The 23,525-nt window shown below is 38.9% G+C and overlaps 1 protein-coding gene across 15 annotated transcripts in view; it reads right to left on the bottom strand.

Annotated features, from left to right (window-relative positions):
• The window catches only part of NAV3 (neuron navigator 3), an 892,975-nt gene that overhangs the window by 176,603 nt on the left and 692,847 nt on the right, over positions 1-23,525 (bottom strand). For all 15 annotated transcript variants that reach the window (XM_060412470.1, XM_060412471.1, XM_004006210.5 and 12 more), the window contains one exon: positions 15,412-15,527. In XM_060412470.1, the coding sequence (XP_060268453.1) occupies positions 15,412-15,527 (116 nt within the window). The remainder of the gene's footprint in view (positions 1-15,411; positions 15,528-23,525) is intronic.

Below are 23,525 nucleotides of genomic sequence, written 5' to 3'. Positions count from 1 at the left end.
CTCAGTTTGGTGCTTCTGAATTTTTACTTAATGGAAGACAGACCATTTAAACTGTGGGGTCTTGCTCTTATTTTTCATGCTTTAATTCCATGCATTATAATTAACACTGACAGTCCTGTTATCTTTTAGGAGGAAAACAAATTATATATGAATGAACCTTCAGTTCAGTTCAGTTCAGTTCAGTCACTCAGTCGTGTCCGACTCTTTGCAACCCCATGAACCACAGCACGCCAGGCCTCCCTGTCCATCACCAACTCCCAGAGTTCACCCAAACTCATGTGCATCGAGTCCGTGATGCCATCCACCCATCTCATCCTCTTTGCCCCCTTCTCCTTCTGCCCCCAATCCCTCCCAGCATCAGAGTCTTTTCCAATGAGTAAACTCTTAATAACCTTATTCATAGAGAATTATATCTTCTACAGTACCCATATTACAAACGTTATTTTTTAGAGTTTAGCTGTCTGATTTATTTGTAGAAATCACCGTAGTTTTGTGGATTACCCCCAACAGGGAGTTGGATACAAAATTTTTCAACTCATCAGGGTAAACCAGACACTTTGGGGGGCAAAAATAGCAAAATATAACTAGCAGTTTTACTAGTTACCTTTTCAATATTCTCCTATATAGTTATAACACAGACCTTAGTCCGTCTAATTTATTAGAATATATAAGAATAAAGAATTGAACTCAGGGAACTCTGCCTAAAAACTAACTTGGAAGAGGCCATTTTGAGTCAGAAGCAGAACCCACTTAAGCACCTGGCAGAAATCCTGAAATTCCTGTGTGCTATGGGCTCAGATATATCTACCAACTTAAAATGCATCATTATTTAGGGAATTGCTTTGCAATGCTTCATTATCCTGATATGATTATTCATATCAGAGCTGTTTGAATAAACTCTTCCTCTTACTTTCTCATCTGCATTTTTGAAAACTGGCATCTGTTGGGGGAAAAAAAAGCCTTACAGAGAACAATCCCATAAATACAATTAGCAGATACTCTGTTTAAAAACCATGGACTCCACAGACACTTATGGAGAGCTGACCCTCTGACAGTAATGCTCCAAGTTATTTATGCACAAAAAGGCATGTGTGATATACACACCCACCCACAGCCTGCTATAATTTAACAGAACAACCAACACACGCTGTCAGAAGACTTCACTCTGGTCGTATCTTTGAGAATACTTACATAAGAGGCACTCAGAACAAGATAAATGCTACCATTTTCAAGGCAAAAGACAAATGTGACTTGATGCTACCGTTTCAGAGGATCAAGAGCAGAAAAAGGAGTCTTAGAGATTAAGACTCCCTCTCTTGCCTTTGTACTGCATGCAGGTTGGTTTGTTTTTACGAGAAGCTTTCATCACAGAAATCATACAATGGTGAAGAAATAAATCTTCAGTGTCTGATCACCTAGGATATTCAGATTCAGAAATCACCATTCCTTCAACTGCAGAAACATTCTTCTTTTAAAGCTAAACTGACATGCAAAATGGAGCGATATTTGCCTCTGCTGTCTCTCTCAGCTGATTCATTGAGATTCCAGGAAATCTCATAAAACTTCTTGTAACAGGAAGGTCTACAAAGAGAATAAAAGCAAACCTATACCTGGCATCAGCTGAATGAATCAGAAACAAAGAGATCACTGGTCTGGTTTAATTCTTGTGATTATAAGGCCTTTGTTGAAATAAACACACTGATATAAAAGATATGGTCAATGGTTAAATACTTAAGAGTTTTTGAAGAAGGCCCCCTATGATATAAATATGGTACAGGAGAGCACTGGATTTAAAGTATTTCACTTCACTTTCATATAGTTTACCTATTCAGGCAGGTGGCAAACTAAAGAGTTACTTCAGACTTATTCATACCTAGTTAATTAAAGATTATATCAGCAGTTACTCCTAACAATCATGTCATCAAAAAGGCCTAGTTTGTAAAGCATCAGAATAGTTCACACGCATCTACATAGTGATTTGAATAGTTATGATGTACACACTCAGAAATATTTTTGTCCAACTCTTTTTAAAAAGAGAGTCAAACTGTCAGAAGAGACCTCTGCATTTCTAGAAGTGTAACTAGAGTGCATGGTGCTCGTTACTGAGGCACAAACAAAGCCATCTATTCAGACACCAGGGAGGCAGCAGGAGAAAGTTGACTACACACAAAAATTGACCCACGAGCTCCATCATTCTTCATTCCACATCTGTGGTGAGATCACCTTGAGAGAAGTTGAATAGGCCCTACTGATGACTAAGTAAAAAGCACATTTGGAGTTTTAAATCGTGAACACTTAATTCTGGCTATCTAGATTCTGAGCCAATAATGCCCAGGGCAGGTGCTTGCTATTCACTTTCTCCATGTAGACTTTACAACTACTTCTCATAGTTCAGTTTGCCAAAGACAATCATTTCAAGACACAAGGAATTTAAAATTCTTTTGAGTCATGGTGTTTTTTTTTTATTAAAAAAAAAAAAAGTCAGTAGGAAGAACAGAAGCTCTATGGCTCATGCAAAAGGCCAGCTCCTTAAAACTCCATCCTTCTTTCAGGAGCAGACCCAACTTACCTAACAAGTCAGTGTAAAGGGCCTCTTCCAGATCGCCCAGCATCGTCAGGATGACATCTTCATCCAGATGGGCTGTGCCTTCCCGCAGGCAGCTTTCTCCCTCCTCCTCAGCCCAGCTCCGGCTGAGACTGCCAGACCTGGAGGACACATTTTCGTCTTCAGACCGGCTGTCTTCATCGCTCTCACCTTCTAAGCCTCTTCTGGAAGTCCACTCTAAGCTCTCACTGCCTGAGCGGCTGGCGGGCAGGAGGCTCCAGGCCCCAGGGAGGCTTGTGTGGTACAGGGACTGCACGGAGCGGGACGAGCACCTGGAGAGTGAGCGCCTCTCTGCATAGAAGGATTCCCTCTGGCTGGCCTTGGCAGCATTTCCAAACCAGTTGGAAATGCGCACAGCAGGGCGCCTCTCCCCCTCACTGGTGAGGGACAGACTGGTCAGAGATTTCTGCTTCTGAAGACAAGCTCTCTTTGGCCTTACTTCTTTGCCCCGAAACACAGAGAGTTCAGCTGGCCGCTGCATGGTTCTCTTTATTGGCTTCTTTTTCAATTAGACTTCATATTGTCTTTCTGCACAGAGATGCCAACCGGCCCTTTTGCTTATAATTAACACATGCACTTCAAGAAAAGCTCAGGCCAGGCTCAGACATTCACGTTAGATTCTAGAGCTGTAGCACAATCAATGAGTTGCCCACAATTCAGCTTGCCACGTCATTGCCCTCATCAGCAGTACTCACAAACATTTTGCTTGGACGTATCAGAAGCAGAAGAGAGTTCACCAGATACTTCTCCAGCTGCAAAGTAGCACAGGAAGCCACCGCGTTTTCCAATCTTCCTCCAATCACATGTCTCAGCAGGGAGATGGGTCCACTTTTCCCTCTATCGCTTCTGTATTCCCAAACGCGAGGAAGTGAAGCACAAGCTCCCCAGATGTCTCTGACTGCGCTTTTTTTCTCTCTCTCTCCCCCTGTCTCTCACCAGCCCTTCACTGATCTGGGTCTGCAGCCCTTAACTCTAGAGGAACTGACATGGTGTAGCATGCACAGCCTCCTCATCAGAGCCCCGTAACAGCAGATTAAGCTCTGAAGCCAGCCCTGCACGAGCCTCTCGTGTTTCAGTATTCCACCTGCATTCGCAGATCTACGGCTCTTCCGTGCTGCTGCAGTGGATGCTGCTGGCTGCCATGGCAGCAAGCATCCTGCTAAATTGAAACAGAGGCATGGAAGCGGCTGTCCAGCCTAGCATGCCACAGGTTTCAAAGCCAAGCCTGAATGAGATGCTACACGATTAACCCTCTTCACGTTTAAATCACTCTAGGCTACCCCGCCTCAGATACAGAGGCACGCGCGCGCACTCACCACCGCCCCTCCACACACACACACACTTACTCACTCACGCTCACACATAACACACGCTCCACGACACTGAGAATGCCGGACTAATTCTCCATCGCTGCAGGCAGCCGAAGCAGGCAGATCTGTCTTCTGAATGTTGCGATTCGTGCTACAAAAGCACAAATCAAATTCAAGAGGGTAAAGGACCTAAAAAACAGAGCATGACACTCCCCCACAGGCAGATAATGGTTTAAAGGGAAAGACTTCACCTTCTCTTTTAAAGAGGAAAATCAAGGGCTTTTTATTTTGAGGATATTTAGGATTACACAATCCTACTGTACAATAAAAGTCAACATTTCTCCCTATAAAAATAGAAAAAATAAAACCTTTAAAAGTTTTTTTTTTTTAATTTATTGTGAGAAGGGATATTTTTACTTAAGTATATAATTGAGAGTTAATGGCTAAGTGTGTGGAAGACAGTGACATGCCAAAAACATAAAATGTGTATTATGTTTTCTGACATGGAACATTTTTCCTAGTCTATTCTATAAGCTTATCACTGTGTAATCGGTCTTTATTTTTAATCTTTTGATAAAAAGCAGACAACCTAAAGGGTAAGTTTCTTGTATTTACCTTACAATCACCATCCTGAAATTCTGATTTTAGGAAGACTTTGAAAATACTTATCAAGTGTAGTAGAGACCATGTTCTACTGAGAGCTAATGAGAAGAATATCAAGGAAAAGCTTATGAGATTGTTTCTGTCCATAAACATTCCTCTCCAAAAGGGGGAAGCATGGAGAAACAGATTAAAATATTTGTGTCATTCAAAGTGATATAATTCCCTAGCACATAATCTCCTGAGCTAATATGATCAAATTAATTCTGATTTTTCACATCATATTGCTAACTTCAACTACGTGTTGTTGTTGTTGTTATCTGCTCAGTCATGTCAGATTCTTTTGCAACCCCATGGACTGTAGCCCGTCAGGCTCCTCTGTCCATTGGATTCACCAGGCAAGAATACTGGAGTGGATTGCCATTTCCTTCCCCAGGGGATCTTCCTGATCCAGGGATCAAACCCATGTCTCCTGCATTAGCAGCTGGATTCTTTACTACTGAGCCACCAGGGAAAGCCAAAGCTGGGGGTAGGGGGATGCCCAATCTTCTAACTATATAAATTATCATTACAATGTACACTGCCTACACCTTTACATAGATAACAAGTTACTTTGCAAAATTAATTGTTTCTCAAGAGGGACCATGAGTACACAGATACATAAAAGAGAATCAGATGGAAAGAATAGCAATTACTTGTGATAAAAAAATTTTGCGATTAAATGAACCTGTGAATTTTAAGTACAGATTCTCAATTCTCCACTTGTCAAAAATAAATTATGTTTGTATAAAATGTGCTTAAGTCTCCCCTGGTGGCTCGGTGGTGAAGAATCCACCTGCTAACGCTAGAGCTTCAGGTTTTGTCTCTGATGCTGGTAGATGCCACCTGCTGCACGCAGATCAACTAAGCACCGCAACTCTTGAATCTGTGCCCTAGGGCCTGGGAGTGGCATCTGCTGAAGCCTGCCCGCCCTGGAATCTGTCCTGCAACAGGAGGAGCCACCCAACTAGAAGCTCGCACCCTGAAACTAAGGGCAGCCCTGCTGGTGGCAACCAGACAGAAACCTGTGCTGCAACAAAGACCTAGCACAGCCAGAGATTAACAAATGCATAAAGATATCGTCTTTAAAGAAAACAAGGGCACACAGGCTAAGTCACAGAAACTGAAAACTGGCCTTCCACATCATTCTGCAAAGTGCTTTTTTAAAGATTAGAATGCTACTCCACTTTGGAGTTTTGTTTTGCTTTTTCTTTCTTCGTTTGGAGTTATCGTGATCCAGTGAATCACGAGATTACAAGACCAGAGTAAATTTGTTAAGGTTAGAAAACATTAATTTGTTTGATAGGTATTATGCTGAAGTACACATGGAGCAGCTTATAAAGTCTTACAGATTCACCAAAAATGGAATTCTTATGCTTTAGGCATCAAGAGTTGAGCATATATAAGTAAAAGCAATAATGATGCCCTCTCTTTATACAAGGAAACTTGTGTAGCAGTCAGCTTAGACCAGTGGTTCTCAAACCTAAATGTTCAGAACCTCTCTGAGGGTTTATTACAACTTAGCCGGTGGTACCCCATCCCCAGCCCTGTTCATTCAGACAGTTTGAAAGGAGGGCTTGAGATGCTGCATTTCTAACATATTCCCAGGTGATATAGCAGATACTGCTGGCTCTGGAACCCCACTCTAATAACTTATAGGCTGAGACCAGTGGTTTTAACTGGGTCCTCCTGAGGGGACATTCAGCAGAATCAGGAGACAGTTTTGTTTGTCACAAATGGGGGTGTGGTATTTCTGACACCTGGGAGGAAGAGGCCGATGCTGCTGCTATGATGCCACAATGACAGGAAACCTCCTCCCACCCAACAAAGAATTATGCAGACTACATGTCAGTGGTTCCAAGGCTGAGAAATTCTGGCTTAGATTAAGTTATACTGTATTTATAAATGATTTAGAAATGTCTGGCTTCCAGTAACAAAGATGCACTGCTGCTCACATTAATGTCCACTCTACGTTGGCAGCAGTTCTGATCCAGGTACCCTTCATACTAAGAACCGTACTAAAAGAGCAACTTCCCATAGTCTGGGATATATTGATATGAAAGAGGGAAAAAGAGATGAGAAATACCAGATTCTGCTCAAGAATGGTTCATGTCATTTTTCCATTCATGATTATTGGTCAAACGAATCCACAGGGTCCATTCTGATTCAGTGGGGCAAAACACAATCTTCCTGTAGGAGTGAATTTAGGAAGAGGTGGCTAAGTTCACTGGATTCAGTAACAAGGGGCTGGTTGTTTTGAAGACATAAACCTAATAGAGGAAAGCATCAAAAGGGCATTTGTGCTTGTTTCTTTGTTTAAAGACACTGTCAACTTGTAGTTATAGTGGTTCCTCCTCTGGAAACTATATCCTTAAGGCCTTAAGTTTACCCTGAACAACAGCTAGAAACCTAATTATTGCTTCTCTAAAGGCAGTTATCTCTGCTTCCTTGGGAGTACATTTAAACATGGGTGTATTCATATGTATTTATATTAAACTGTTTAAATGTATGTTATACAGGTGGAAGAGAAAGCCTCAGGGCATAAGAGACAAACACCCCCAATCAATGCTGAAGATGTGACTCACTCTAATTTAGCCAATACCTCACGTAAAACATAGCCACTACAATGTTCTGAGAAGGCATGTTTTTGAGCTCTTTAGTAAGGATAATTATAAAGTAACTATTTAAGTAGAAGATCTAAACTGATTTAAAATGACCTGAGCTTTATCATCTTCGTCTTTATAAACGTCCAAGAAAGAGGCAAGATAAATGATCATTTACAAAGATCTTAAATATGAAGTATTTCCCATTATTCAATACAAAGACTGGAAAGTCGGAAAAAGACACATGTAACCATTAGTTTATCTCTCTGTTTAATCTAAATTCTTACTTCCTGAGTCCATCCAATTATTTAATTACATTTTTACAAATGACATATTGGCTTTGCTGATTCTGTTTCAGTTTGGCATCTACCATCATTTTTCAGTTGAATATAAATTCTATATAAAGGTGAAAAAGTGGATTAAATAAATGTGATACACATTGGTATATAGCCTTATGCAAAACAAGGGAAATGTGGGGATGTATGTACTAAAAAAATATCTAAAAACTTGTTAAATGATTCCAGTGAAATGGAAAGTACATCTGACAGAATCTCTTGATACTTGATGAAAGGGATGGTTTCTGAGGCCAAATTCTTTTTGTCAATGAAACAGAGAATAAAACCCAAGCCAGGCAGTAAAATCTAAACTGCTATTTCAGCTGAACTTGTAATATTGTGAGCATGGCATGACTCCTAAATGATAGGCTGGAAGCAAGAAGCTTACTCACTCTGTGTCACAAATTTCATGAAACATATCACCTGACTGCAATACTTAATAGAAACATCATCATCAGATTGGGTGAGTATTACTAGTTTGCTCCCCAGGAACATGAGAAACAATAGGAAACTTTAGAGAAATACATAAAGACTTTGGAGGGATATAAGGTTTCTAAACTGTAAAAGTCTTGGGCTTTCTTTAGAAAATGCTATTTTATTGAGTGTCATTCATTTCTGATACTTATATTTATACCTCAATTTAACTAAATTTTTAACTTCTTGGAACATTTAATCATGAAGACACTTCTTATAAATTCACATGAGCTATACAACAAGCTGAGCTTCCTAGGTAACTTAGTGAATCCCTCTAACAATTCTTCTTTTCAAAATGAACCATTCAGATTTGCTCCTTAACAGTATCAGAGAACTTTACAGGTCATGCATCTCACAGGTCATGCAATAGAGGTGCTTTTAATGTTTGTTTAAGCACAAACAGGGATTTTCTTGGGTAACACAACATACAAGTGCAGGGAAGAAGGGAGAGAATTTCTGACATGGCTTGTTCAAGAGCTCAGTGAAAGTGAAAGTGAAGTTGCTCAGCTGTGTCCAACTCTTTGTGACCCCATGGACTGTAGCCCACCAGGCTCTTCAGTCCATGGAATTTTCCAGGCAAGATTACTGGAGTGGGTTGCCATTTCCGAGTGGGTTGCCATTTCCTTCTCCAGCGGATCTTCCCAACCCAGGGATCAAACCCGGGTCTCCCGCACGGCAGGCAGACGCTTTATCGTCTGAGCCACCAGGGAGCTCAGATATTGAGCTAATTCTCTCCTACTTCAGGTTCTGTTTTCTCTACATTTGTTTCACAGGAGGGTGAAGGTAACTAACTGTCAGCACCTCCAAGCTTTCTTTTGATTAACTTCGGATCTAGTGGAAAAACACAGGTCTCTTTCCTAACAGTCAAGTAAAGTTCTAAGACTGATTCTCACTGGTTCCAATTCAACTGAATTGAGTCACATGTCCACCCCTGAAAGAGTCCCTGTGGTCAACAGAATCGGTTGTTCTGAAAGGATCTGCTTGGGTAAATTTCATCTGAACCCCATGAACAAAGGTTGATGAGGCTGTGGTTGGTTCCCAAAAAGAAAATCAAGGCACTGTTTTCAGAAGACGTGGCAATGTGTTCAGGTAAGACTGTACCAGGACATCAAGGTACGTCCACTATGAAGCCAATGATATTTAAGATACAGAGCTTCTTACTTGACTGAGCCCCTTTCTAAACAATGCAATTTTGTATTTTTAAAATTATTTTCAGGATTTTCCAAATTGTATAGCCTCTAACAATTCACAAAATCTGATCTTATCCAGACAAGACTAACTACATCAGAGGAGTTCTATATTATTTACATGTATGAGGTCCCCACAGCAACATTTAGCAGTAAAGGTTCAACAAGAGCATTGAAACTGTGGGTTAAGAAAATCCCAAATGTGCTCAGTTTTACAATAAGAAATAGAGGAAAATAGAAAGGTAAGTAATTTTTTTTTCAAAATTTTTTCATTGAAGTTTATTTTTCCTGGAATATTATTTTCTGATTTCTTTATCCATTAGAATTCTACTATACACATGTGACCTTCTTTTAAGCCCTAAATAAATCTTTGCAGCAAAGTTAGTTGTTCCCATAAATCTAGTAATTCAATTATTCATGGTGTTAAAGTTTGTCTCTTATTCCTCAATAGGAGAACCCATGTCTTAGTCATGTTTGTTTTCCTAGCCTTTGGCATGCTTGGCATTTATAAAGGACCAATGATGATTACTGAAAAGATGAATGGAATGAAATCCTATCTCACAACAATCCTGTGAGTTTATTAAGCATCATTATAGTCACCTCATAAAACGAAGGGAACCAAGGAACAGTTCAAACAGCTAAACAATAGCAATGCAAGAGCCAGAATTATTTTTTTCTACTTCCTAGAACATTTACCTTCTCATATCTCACACTGTCTTTGAAGAAACATTCTATGGGCCAGTCTAAGGTATGGCTTAGCAATAAAATCAACTGTTTGTGTACTTTGTGGTTTCTGCAGCAATAAGAGAAATCAGAAAGAGAAAGGAAGTGGTGGAAGGGATGGAGAAAAGTTGCTGTTTTTTATTATGATTGGAGAGAGAGCAGCATCCTGCGGGCTATAGAGTGATTTGGTATAGAGGGAGATATTAAAGAGGTAGAAAAGAAACTAATTCAAGTAAAAGTAGAGTAAACAGTTATACAAGCTGACCATTGGAAAAGACCCTGATGCTGAGAAAGATTGAAGGCAGGAGGAGAGGAGATGACAGAGGATGAGATAGTTGGATGGCATCGCCGACTCAATGGACATGAGTTTGAGCAAGCTCTGGGTGATAGTGAAGGACAGGGGTGCCTGGCGTGCTGCAGTCCATGTGGTTACAAAGAGTTGAACACGACTTAGCAACTGAACAACAAATGAGTATAAATGCTGGGCATGGGTAGGTATGGTGGCAGGGGTTTGTGAAATTCTTTTTTCTCTGCTTAAGTGGTATTTTTCTCTGCTTAAGTGGAGATTTGAGAAGTGGAGAAAAGGTATAAAATTGTCATCCAAAATCTTGAGATTGTTCTTAGAAGACAAAAAACAGTAAATGCACCAGAGAAATATAGAATGATTGCCAGGCAGCATTAATTACTCAGTTGAGGTTGGTGGTCATGAATGTAAAGCAAATCACGTCAACATGTCATGTGTTTTTCTCCAGGTTCATTCATTGCTGGTACAGACTAGGTGGAGATTTGAATGTCACTAGGCCTACGGTTTCATCCAATGAGTACAATGAAGTAAGAGAGGAGTAAGGAAGTAAAGAGTACATGCAAAAGTAAAATCATATTCCGTCACTATCAGAATTCACCTGATTAAGGAAGGAAGAAAGGACATGTAGAGTTTGGTGGGGTAAGTTATAGGTAGTGGGATCAACGATTTAGACATCTTAGATCCAGTGGTGTTGGCAGAGAATGCAAGGGAGCACACTGAAAAGAAAGGAGGTTGCCATGAGCAAGAGTGGGCTGCATGCAACTGGGATTATAGAAAAGATGCAGATTCTGATGATGCCCAGATCTAGGGTATGAACAGGAGAGTAAGTAGCTCAAGGAGGGATAAGAAGACAAGATCATTAGAAGAAATGCCAGAGTTTGTCATCTCATTGGTCTACTTCCCTGTGGCTACCATCCTTTCATCACTGCTGTACCAGTATTCTCTCACCTAGATTTAAGTAGGGAAAACCACTAGACCATTTGCGTATGACCTAAATCAAATCCCTTATAATTATACAGTGGAAGTGAGAAATAGATGTAAGGGAACATCTGATAGATAGAATGCCTGATGGACAATGGATGGAGGTTCGTGACATTGTACAGGAGACAGGGAGCAAGATCATCCTCATGGAAAAGAAATGCAAAGAAGCAAAATGGCTGTCTGGGGAGGCCTTACAAATAGCTGTGAAAAGAAGAGAAGTGAAAAGCAAAGAAGAAAAGGAAAGATATAAGCATCTGAATGCAGAGTTCCAAAAGAATAGCAAGAAGAGATAAGAAAGCCTTCCTCAGTGATCAATGCAAAGAAATAGAGGAAAACAACACAATGGAAAGACTATAGATCTCTTCAAGAAAATTAGAGATATCAAGGGAACATTTCATGCAAAGATGGGCTCGATAAAGGACAGAAATGGTATGGAACTAACTGAAGCAGAAGATATTAAGAAGAGGTGGCAAGAATGCACAGAAGAACTGTACAAAAAAGATCTTCACAACCAAGATAATCACGATGGTGTGATCACTCACCTAGAGCCAAACACCCTGGAATGTGAAGTCAAGTGGGCCTTAGAAAGCATCACTACGAACAAAGCTAGTGGAGGTGATGGAATTCCAGCTGAGCTATTTCAAATCCTGAAAGATGATGTTGTGAAAGTGCTGCACTCAATATGCCAGCAAATTTGGAAAACTCAGCAGTGGCCACAGGACTGGAAAAAGTCAGTTTTCATTTCAATCCCAAAGAAAGGCAATGCCAAAGAATGCTCAACTACAGCACACTTGCACTTATCTCACAAGCTAGTAAAGTAATGCTAAAAATTCTCCAAGCCAGGCTTCAGCAATACATGAACCATGAACTTCCAGATGTTCAAGCTGGTTTTAGAAAAGGCAGAGGAACCAGAGATCAAATTGCCAACATCTGCTGGATCATGGAAAAAGCAAGAGAGTTCCAGAAAAACATCTATTTCTGCTTTATTGACTATGCCAAAGCCTTTGACTGTGTGGATCACAATAAACTGTGGAACATTCTGAAAGAGATGGGAATACAGACCACCTGACCTGCCTCTTGAGAAATCTGTATGCAGGTCAGGAAGCAACAGTTAGAACCGGACATGGAACAACAGACTGGTTCCAAATAGGGAAAGGAGTATGTCAAGGCTATATATTGTCACCCTGCTTATTTAACTTATATGCAAAGTACATCATGAGAAACTCTGGGCTGAAAGAAGCACAAGCTGGAATCAAGATTGCCGGGAGAAATATCAATAACCTCAGATATACAGAGGACACCACCCTTAAGGAAGAAAGCAAAGAGGAACTAAAAAGCCTCTTGATGAAAGTGAAAGAGGAGAGTGAAAAAGTTGGCTTAAAGCTCAACATTCAGAAAACGAAGATCATGGCATCTGGTCCCATCACTTCATGTCAAATAGATGGGGAAGCAGTGGAAACAGTGGCTGACTTTATTTTTTTGGGCTCCCAAATCACTGCAGATGGTGACTGCAGCCATGAAATTAAAAGACGCTTACTCCTTGGAAGGAAAGTTATGACCAACCTAGATAGCATATTCAAAAGCAGAGATATTACTTTGCAAACAAAGGTCCGTCTAGTCAAGGCTATGGTTTTTCCAGTAGTCATATATGGATGTGAGAGTTGGACTGTGAAGAAAGCTGAGCGCCGAAGAATTGATGCTTTTGAACTGTGGTATTGGAGAAGACTCTTGAGAGTCCCTTGGACTGCAAGGAGATCCAACCAGTCCATTCTAAAGGAGATCAGTCCTGGGATTTCTTTGGAAGGAATGATGCTAAAGCTTAAACTAGTACTTTGGCCACCTCATGCGAAGAGCTGATTCATTGGAAAAGACTCTGATCCTGGGAGGGATTGAGGGCAGGAGGAGAAGGGGACGACAGAGGATGAGATGGCTGGATGGCATCACCAACTCAATGGATGTGAGTTTGAGTGAACCCCGGGAATTGGTGATGGACAGGGAGGCCTGGCGTGCTGCGATTCGTGGGGTCACAAAGGGTCGGACACGACTGAGCAACTCAACTGAACTGAATGATAGCTTACTGAATATAAGGAAATATCTTTCCTTCATGAAATCTCCAGTTTGCACTGACAGAAATTTTCAATATTGCAACCATAGACTCACTTTAAACACACGATCATAAGAATGATGCAATCAAATCAGCCTCATTTAGGCACTTATTTGCCATTTTCTTTCTTTTCTTATATTCCTATCTAAATTATCGATTCAAATCTATGATTCTACAACTATAATTATTGTAAAAACTAATATTATACCTTCTAATAAATCCATCAGGCTATTGTAAAATGTTAAAGTCTAGTTTATATTTCACTTTCAAATATTTTATTAAAACCAGAACATTAAATGGAAAATTTAAAAAAATTCCAGTTTTATTGAGATAGAATTGGCAGATAGTACTGTGTAAGTTTAAGGTGTACAACATAGTGATTTGACTTACATAAGTAGAAATATTAGCTGGAAGTGTGAAAAAATGATCAAATGGTCAAAAGAATAAAAAAACTGAAGAAAGAATCAAACATGTTCAGAGATACTAAGTGATATACTAATTTCAGAAAAACAAGTTTCTTTGTAAAATTCACATCAAAATCTGAAGTCAAAGTGTAATAAACGCATTTTCTCCTACAGATTTGAGTTCTTATAATTTGTAGGCTGATACTATTTGAAGGCATTCATGAATAAAGAAATGTGTAAAACATATACATCTCCATACCACACTATGTTTAAATAGTATATAGTCTCAATACAGATATATATCATCAATCACCGTGGGGTTATCTGGAACTATGGGAAACCAACACCTTCTCCTAGTGATTGAAAAAAAAATCTACAAATTGTTCAAGCAATTCCCCCCATAACATCCCCATACCTATGCCTTGGCATTACCATTTCAGCCTTTACCCTGCACTGACCCATTTTAATTCCCACATGAAAACTCTAAAGCCTAATAATATCATGGATGTTAATTCCAAAAGGAACCCTTGGGATGCTGCGCTGTCATCGTTGTCAATATCCACGGGTGGATACTGAAGTAACGGCTAATGCTTGCCAAAGTGTTTAAAGTCTCATGAATGAGGACGTTTCTTAACTTCCAAATTTGTGACATGGTTAGGCTCATGAGCTTCAGAGCAGTATTTTGAGTCCTTGGAGTACTGCAGTAACTTTAAAATAATTAAATATTCTATTAGTTTTTTCCTTAGAAATAGATAAGGGCTGAGCCAGAGATTTATTGAACTAACAAATATACCTCTATGTCTATGCATTCTTAAACTTGGAAACAGATAAAATGTTCTTCAACCCTCTTCCCCCTTGTTGTTCAGTCGCCCAGTCATGTCCAACTCTTTGCGACCCCATGGACTGCAGCATGCCAAGCTTCCCTGTCCCTCACCATCTCCTGGAGTTTGACCAAGTTCATGTTCATCACGTCAGTGATGCCGTCCAGTGAGCTCATCCTCTAATTTCTGCCTTCTCCTTCTGCCTTTGATATTTCTCAGAATCAGGGACTTTTTCTCCTTAGGAGCATTTAATTGTGTTAAGAGCCTACTTCGCTCCTTGTGAATATTGACCTGTATATAATAAAATTATTCCAAAAGCCTTTGCTATGTGCCTAAGCTTATCCAGATCCTAGGAAAAACAATGCACTAATGCTGAGAATCTGACAAATTGGGTCTGGAATTTGTATATGGCATTTTTTTTACATTATTTATATAAAATGAAAAAAATTTCCATAATTAGATTTTTCACAGAATACACATTTAGAGCCACTCTGCAGAAATATACAAAATAATACAGAATTGAAGATAAAGTAAGGTTGGATTGGCCATGAAAACTTAACATTCCCACATGATCATTAATATTTTTAAAATCTGCAAATACATCCAAGGACTGCCTTATTAACAACAGAAGTTTCTCCAGATTGTCTCTGAGAGTATTCAACTTGACTGAGGGCAACAATTACTTAAAATCTCAGCCTCTGAGAGCACTACCCTTCTTTACAGAATTCTTTACAGAACAACAAAGAGATCATTCTATGGAAAACAGTCAAATACCGAAACATCTCTGAAGCATGAAATGTACACAGTCCATATATGCCTAAGGGAAAACAGTATAGCACAAATATGACTTAATAAAAAAGACTTATGTAGAGAGATTACAAGAATTCTGAGTTTGGCCTATGCATCAATCAGGTCACTTACCAGATATCTCCTCTAGGCACTGCTTAGCCGTCTTATTGTATGATAAATCCATCTTAGTAGGGCTGGTGCAGGAGTCGGCAGATGGTAAAGAGGTCCCTTCATTTTCTGGATGAGCTCTGAAATGAACCAAGAGGACAGAAATGCAGATTGCTGTCATCAGTGACTCATCAAAGTTCTCTAACACAAGAAGAAATCAATGTATTAAAAGTTTTCTATTAAGGTGAATGAGCAGTTCTTTATGTCTGAGAAATTTCTTTATTTTTCACATAAAACTGAGATACAGTGGTTGTAGTGAGATATTAAATCAGATTTCCTTATTTTTCACATACAACCCAAGTTGTAATGAGATGTTAAATCAGATTTCTTAGACTTTTCTAAGTTTGAAAGCTTGTAATTACCAATGTATTTTTTTTTGACAAAAGGTTTCAAAAGATTTTTTTCTTTTAGCTGTTTTAGAGAAAGCCTGGCTAAATTGTGTTGTTCTGAGAATAATAAAAGCATTGAAAATAACCCAAATATTCTTTCCCTGCAAATTCTATAAAATATATCCTAAAATACAAAGTATATATAAAATAAATACTGACTCTACTATGGGCTATAAATGTCACTATGATGTTTTCATTTCAGAAAAAAGTCAATCAAAAAGAAACTCTCATTCTGAAAACCCCCTTTTTATATTGTTTTATATTTGTCTATATATGTACATGGATATGTATTTGTGTGTGATTAATGTGTAAAGATTGGGTCTAATTAAATAAAAGGCTCTCCGCAGAAGGATCACACATGTTTTGATAGCCCAGTCTTCACACAATGCTTCTTCCTTTTATGCATAGACAAACGTTTTAAGAGGCTCGCTCTCTCCTTATGCAGTTTCAAATCTACATATATTTGGTCAAGAATACCACATATTTAGAAAGTCCACACTATGAAGTACAAAAGAAAGGAGACAAGACAACACAGCATTGTACACTGGACTTTCTTCTTCATAGTTACCTCATTTGTCTGGGGTCCCATTCCTACAGGGTTTGGACCATGGAAAGTAATCACTAACTATTTCTTACTTTAAAAAAAAAATCTAAAAAGAATATTTATATGTGAAAGAAAAATTCAGTATATCTTTAATAAATTTTTACCTAATATCTTACTTTTATTTTAAATCCGGGTTTTGTTTAAGAGAAAATAAAGTGTAGTCACTGATGATAAAAATATTTTCTTTTCAATTTATTGGACATGTCTAGAAAGTCTGAAAAATTCATTAGGATCTTAACAAATCATGGAAAATTAAATGCTGTGCATACGTATACAGGAATTGATATAATAAAAGAAAGAGGCATGTAAGAGTTCATAGAAAGCTGTGCCTTGACCTCCAGTGATTTCTAGCAGACATTCCTAATTTTCAGGCAAAGTCCAAAATTACAGATACTTATTTTTCTCCTTTTTTGACAGAACTTCATACTGTCACAATGTGACATTTGTGCAATTATCTGATAAATGTTCATCTTCAAAGTAGAGTCCATTCTCCGTATTTGAGCTCACCATTATACCCCAATGCCTAGCCCCACATCTTGCATATATATGAATGAGTAAATCTTATCCGTAGTGATTATAAAAATAGTCTTCTTGGTGGGTAAAATATATGGAAGGAAGCATGGGATCACAATGCATGCTTTGGGTCTGGTTGGAAACTTGGCTCTCTAAGCAGTTATTAACTCATGTGACCTTGCTAAGTTACTTAGTTCCTCTGAACCTCAATTTGCTTATGTGCAAAAGTAAAGAAAAATATGTTTTTCACAAAATAACTGTGAGCTCAAGTACTATAATTACTAAAGGTCTGGAAAAGCATTCTCTTGAGGCTTGTGGGACTCTGGCCAATGTTACAATGTGGGGAGTATATCTGGCTCTCTGTGCCACTTTCTTTCTTCTGTGTCCCCCAGGATCTCCTAGTTGCCCTGTCTATCGCCCTTGCTCACTCACTTCCAAAGCTCAGTTTCATCTACTCCTCCACTTGCACTCTACTTGTGAGCCATTGCTCCTCCTTGGCCTATTCTTCAGCCTGGTGTCTATGAATGAGGGGGGAAATATTCCTCTGACATTTTCTAAGGATTGTTATTACTTGCAGAAGAAGTTTAAATTGCTAGTATATAGTGAAATAGGAGACCCCAAGAGAGTGTACTGGCTGCCTGCCAAGGAGTCTCTGAGAGGAATGGGCGGTTAGAACTGGCTGGGAGCCAGGGCGGTCTACAGTCACAGAGGTCAGAATTCACAGCCTGGCCTGTCAGACGCTGAGTCACGGAGAGCAGTTCTCTAAGACGGCTGTCCAATGCCCAACAGCAACTGGGTCTTCCTAGAACAAAACCTGAGCTATCTCAGGAATCAGAATACTTGTAGCCTTAGTTATAAAGATGCAGAGCATCTCCCTCTAGGAAAATCTCTACAGAGCAGAAGAATACGTAGAATGTATTTCGAGAGTAGAGTTTTTCTTTGCTGCAAATAAACACAACTTACAAAGTACTTCTCAGTGTATGGCTATCTTCCTCAGCATATGAAACCTGGTATTAATTCCATTGGCTAAGTCCCCACCCTTAGATAAAAATATTCAAACTTCAGTCTTAGAAACCTTTGTTTTATTTTTTAATGTGACAGTGAACATTTCTGGCTGATTTGCTCTTTAACTTTTTTTTTTTTCCCATTTGTTGTTTTTAATTTAGGTCACAAGAGATAATTTTATTTATGCCATATTTTCACATTCTTTGGTGTATGTGTCACTATATTCCCTATCTGAGTTGCTTACAATAGCAATGATAGAGCAACAGATTGATAAAGGGAAGGAACATAGATAAGTTATACTTCAAATAACTATAAAAAGACCCCGAGAAATCATCTTTGGTTTGTATTCACATGTATATGGTTCCAGACCTCCTGCTCTACATATGTTACAAGCCATCCATTTCTCCACGATTTGCACCTCATTATTTGTTAAAGTGGAGTCAGATTTTAACTCTAGTCTCTAGAGGGACAGTCAACACTAACTGGTAAAGATTTAACTTTTATATAAATGATCAAAGAAGTTCAGTTTAAACTCTGAATTCTCTCAGCATGTCCTCTATTTCTGCACATGCTTCATGCCAGTAAAATAAAAAGCTCCAGGGATGATTCATAAAATAACTAATGAAGACTTAAGAATCAATAGCGTTCTCTAATCAAAAGGTACAGTCACAGTGGCATCATTCACTGCTTCCGTGTAGAATGATATTGAACTCTCCTCAGATTGACTGGGAAAAGGAAAGAAAATGAGTATCATGAGGTTCCTTCAAACTATTCAGAAGACATTATTTTGTGCAGACCATCTGACTGTGCATTTACAAGGTCAACATGTAAAGAGTACTTACTGAAACTGTAAGATAGGGTATGGCAAAAACACCATTTAATTTATTTAGAGTTCTAATATTAATATGTTAGTGCTAGTATCTGTTACTAAGAGTCTCCGTAGGTAAAAGTAGATTTCACCAATGATTAACATAAAATTTATTTCCCCACTTAAGTGCACTCACTATGTGCCAAGTGCTATGCCTACTCTTTTATCTAGGGCATATCAAACTCCACAATACTGTCACTATTTTCTCAGTGTTTGGTTGCTTCCAAAATTCATGTGTTGAAACCAATGTGATGATACTAGGAGGCAGAGCCTTTGGGAGGTGATAGGATCATGAGGATGGAGCCCTTCTGTATGGGATTAGTGCCATTATAAAAGAGATCTTGGAGAGGCCTCTCACCCCTGCTACCATGTGAGGACAGAATGAGAAGACGGTCATCAAAAACCAGGAACCACGCTCTCACCAGATACCGAATCTGCTGGCACTCTGATCTTAGACTTCTCAGCCTCCAGAACTATGAGAAATAAATGTTAGTTGTTTCAGCCACCTAGTATATAGTATTCTTGTTAGAGTAGCCAGAACAGACTAAGACACTGGTAATGTAGGTGCTGTGGATAAATTAAGGGTTATAGAGGTATAACAGTTTGCCCTGTATAACAAACTGGTAGATACTTAAGCTGTATTTAAACCTGGCATCTTATAAATATTGTTCTATGAACCACTACTCTACAATTTAACTCCATCCAAGTGTCTCTCGGAGAAGGCACTGGCAACCCACTCCAGTACTCTTGCCTGGAAAATCCCATGGACCGAGGAGCCTGGTAGGCTGCAGTCCATGGGGTCACTAAGAGTCAGACATGACTGAGAGACTTCACTTTCACTTTTCACTTTCATGCATTGGAGAAGGAAATGGCAACCCACTCCAGTGTTCTTGCCTGGAGGATCCCAGGGACAGCGGAGCCTGATGGGCTGCCGTCTATGGGGTCGCAAAGAGTCGGACACGACTGAAGCGACTTAGCAGCAGCAGCAAGTGTCTCTGGACACTGAGCATGTTAATGTATATGGTGTCTCCCCAGATACCAGATAGCTTAGCCACTAAGTTATTATCTAAGAGTTAATAATGTAACAGTACTCAATGGTCTAACCTTAATTTTATTCTTTACTACTTTAAATTTTTACTTTTAAGAAAAGGAAGCTATTATCCATGCCATCTAAAGGAATTCAGCAATACATCTAGGTACTATCAGTGCTCAGATTTTCAGTTTCACAAATAGAGGTGTTGCACATTGGTTTATATAAAAAAATCTATCTATATGAACTCATCTTTATATGGATATACCAGTCACAAATGTGGACACAAGCAAAACTGGTTTGAATCAGCAACATTAATGAATGGTCTTATAGTTCCTGCTTTATAAATTCAATAGAAAAGAAAGAAAAATCAAGTATCTTTCTAAAAGCTGTTATTTCCTTATTGGTGGGCGGCAGTTGGGTGGCAGCCGGGTAAAGGCCAGCAATCTGTCAGGATGAAGAGCAGGCCAGGATGGATGGGACATTCGTTAGATCTGTGTGTTGCGGGAGGGTGCTGAACAAATAAGAAGGTATACTAAGGACAGTGGGAGCCAGGCTTCTCAGGTGAGAAAAGAAGGCACAAGCGTGGAAAGGAGAAAGCAAGACAAAACTTCGCATGTTGATTTGGAATTGGAGGCATTATGAATTCTCTAACAGATACCTCACCGATATTGAGACAAATGTGTATGTGTGTTATGTATACACCTATTTGTTTCACCATTTAGGAAACGTAGGGGCAGTGAGATCAGGCTTCTAAATATTATTCTTCACAAAAGAACTCAAGGCACCATAGGTAAAAGCTCAAGTTAAGGCAGTGAGAGTACATGATGAGTTTAGATCAGCTTGAGCCAAAATGAAACAAAGTTATGAAAGAATAACGGAGTGAGCAGAAATGAGTGTGAAGTGGATCCCAGTAGCCTGACTTGAGAAAATTTAAACATCACAGTAAAGAGTCGTTATCAATAGATTATAATCCATTGAAGACAAGAGGAGTCCATCAGTCCATAAAATTTAAAGCGAAGGAGAGGGATAGAGTATAGGAGAAGGAAAAGGAAGAGGGGAAAGAGGAGAAAAATAAGAAGGGACATCATTTTCTAAAAGTTGAATGGCAAGGCATACATACAGATGGAATGAGAAATCACATGACATCAATTGGAGTAAATGATTAAGTTCAAGAAATCTCAATGTGTGCTAAAATCCTACTGGTGAAAGTGGATCAAGGAATAGAATTTTTATAGAGTCTCCAAACATCTTCCCATAAAAATATCTGTGAAATAGAAATGGGGCAAAATAACTATAGAGTAGAAAACTAGCAAACAACATCTCAAACAAGTGATCAAATTCAACATCACTAAAATGGGAAATATTAGTATTATTGATACTTGAAAGGAAGGAAACAGAAAAAAAATCCAGCATCATTTCTGTGACATTCTAGACAAAAAGTATATTTGTGGGTCTAATCATGAGAAACTATCATCAACCCCACACTAAGAAATAGTCTATAAAATGCTTGCTTTCAAGGATTTCCCTGGTAGTCCAGGGTTTGAGACTTCATGCTCCAAATGAAAGGGGCTCCAGTTCAATACCTGGTGGGGGAAGTAAGACCTTACATGCTGTGAAGTATATATATATATATATATTCATATTCCAAGAAAAGATGAAATATAAGAAAAAGAAACAGTAGTGGTTTGGTTGGGCAATCTGGCACTGAAGCTTATAAGCTAAATATAGAAAGGGCAGTTTACCAAGCTTCTCTCTGAAGAAATGCCAACTCATGACCATCTTCAACACAACAGACCCTCTTCTAGCATTAGCTCTGTTTTCCTGCTTAAAATACTCCTGTGTGAGGGAAGCTAAACTGCTACCCTCTACCCTAGGCAGATATATATATCAAATTTAGCAGAGACAAGTTTGCAAGGCAAGTTTTCAATAAGCTTTAGTTTGGGCTGATGACCAATTATGCCCAGCTCACATAAAACCACAAGTGTAGCATACGTAATCCGTAATAATAGCTTCAGGGCTTACAGAAGTTTTATCTGCAAGATGGTTAAATGCTTCACATCAATCTTTGAAAACTCACAACCTCCTGCTCAATATACTGGTTCAACAAACAAGTTAAACTTAAAACCATATAAGTAAGCATTTTTAAAACTAAGGTTTTGCATTCTTTGCCTTTCAGAACATCGTATATTCAGGTGCCAATTTTCTGTGTCACTTTCTAGGCAAATCTGAGATCTCCAAAATCTTGTTAAAACCTAAATCTTTCCCCAAAACCCCTAATGTTGTTGTTCAAGACACATTATATCAAACAAAAGGAAACCTCTAAATTCAGACCTTCTTAACCTGATTTTATAAACCAAGGCTATGTAGAAGGTTTCTGCTTATATTTAATAGTTAATCAAAGGGTTTAAGAAGCACATTGATTTTTCTCTCAGTTTAACAATATTTTGCCCTATCTAAAGATTGAGTTCAGTTTTTTTTCCTTTGTGAAATGTCCCCCCCGCCCCGCCCGATTCTCTCTCTTTGCCTTTAGATGTTTGCTCTATGTCCAAAACACTCTTTTCTTGACATTTATCACAAATGGTCAGAAAATAACAAAAAGCACATAGATCTCCTCAAACTCATAAGTTATGAATCTGGTTAATAGCTATTTTGAACTTTATTGGGTGCTGTTAAAAATACTGAGGTTTGGAGAAAATGTACAGGTCTTTCATGCCTCCTTGACTAACTTCACTATTCATATATCTTTATAAGCACAAAAAGTATAGCTGTGAAGTAATGTAAGTAAAAGAAATAGAAGAAAAAAATGACACATGGAAAGAGGGGAGGCAATTTTGAAGGTCCCAAGGAGCTAAGGTAACAATTTTTGAACTCCAGGCAAGGAAAACAAGTTTGAAGACTGTAACATAGAGGGTAGACGCCAAGAAAGAAGGGCAACATGGAAAAGTAAGCTTTTCTTCTTAAGTATGTTCTTACTCTTTATCTCTCTTTTCCTCCTATAATCAGTACCTCTAACTCAAGTTTAACAAAGCTGACTCTGAAAGTCAGTAAATGTCTCCTTCATCCAGCCACTGACCCTGGTATATCCTCCCTGACCTCTTCCACTAACAATTTACTTACACAAGAAGACAAAGTACATTTTCAGATTGCGCCACACACCCATGCTCTGAAGTGCTAGACTACACACTCACAGAGTCTAAAGTTTTTGACATTCAAGAGTTTCTACTACAATCAGGCTGCAATCAGTCTTTGTTTTCTAGGAATACAGATCTTGCCAACAACCTACATATCTAGTGTTGATCCTGTATATTTGGCTCCTTTAGTCTTACATTTCCTTTTCTGTCCCTCTCATCTCTAAATGTCCAACTCTCACTTCTCTTTCAGAATCCAGCTTAAGTGCTACTTTCTGATTCCAACAACTAGCAGTAATTTTCCATTTTTCGAAGTCTGAGTTGCCAAATCTGGTTCACTACTGTTTTGTTTTTTTTTTTTTTTAAAACATTTCCTGCTTCAAACTGTGGTTATGTTTGAGTCAGTCTCTTTTCTACTACACTGTGGACCGTAGAAAGAAAAGAAATAACATGTGGGATGTGTGACATTTCACTCTGACCCTGATACCTTAATAAAGTAAAGCTATTTAGCAGGGAGTCAGAAGTGGGGGAGGGGGGC

This window comes from Ovis aries, chromosome 3 (genome assembly GCF_016772045.2).
Source record: "Ovis aries strain OAR_USU_Benz2616 breed Rambouillet chromosome 3, ARS-UI_Ramb_v3.0, whole genome shotgun sequence".
Classification (NCBI taxonomy): Eukaryota; Metazoa; Chordata; class Mammalia; order Artiodactyla; family Bovidae; genus Ovis; species Ovis aries.
The sequence above is the reverse complement of the archived record's forward strand: the minus strand, read 5'-3'. Positions and strand labels throughout refer to the sequence as shown.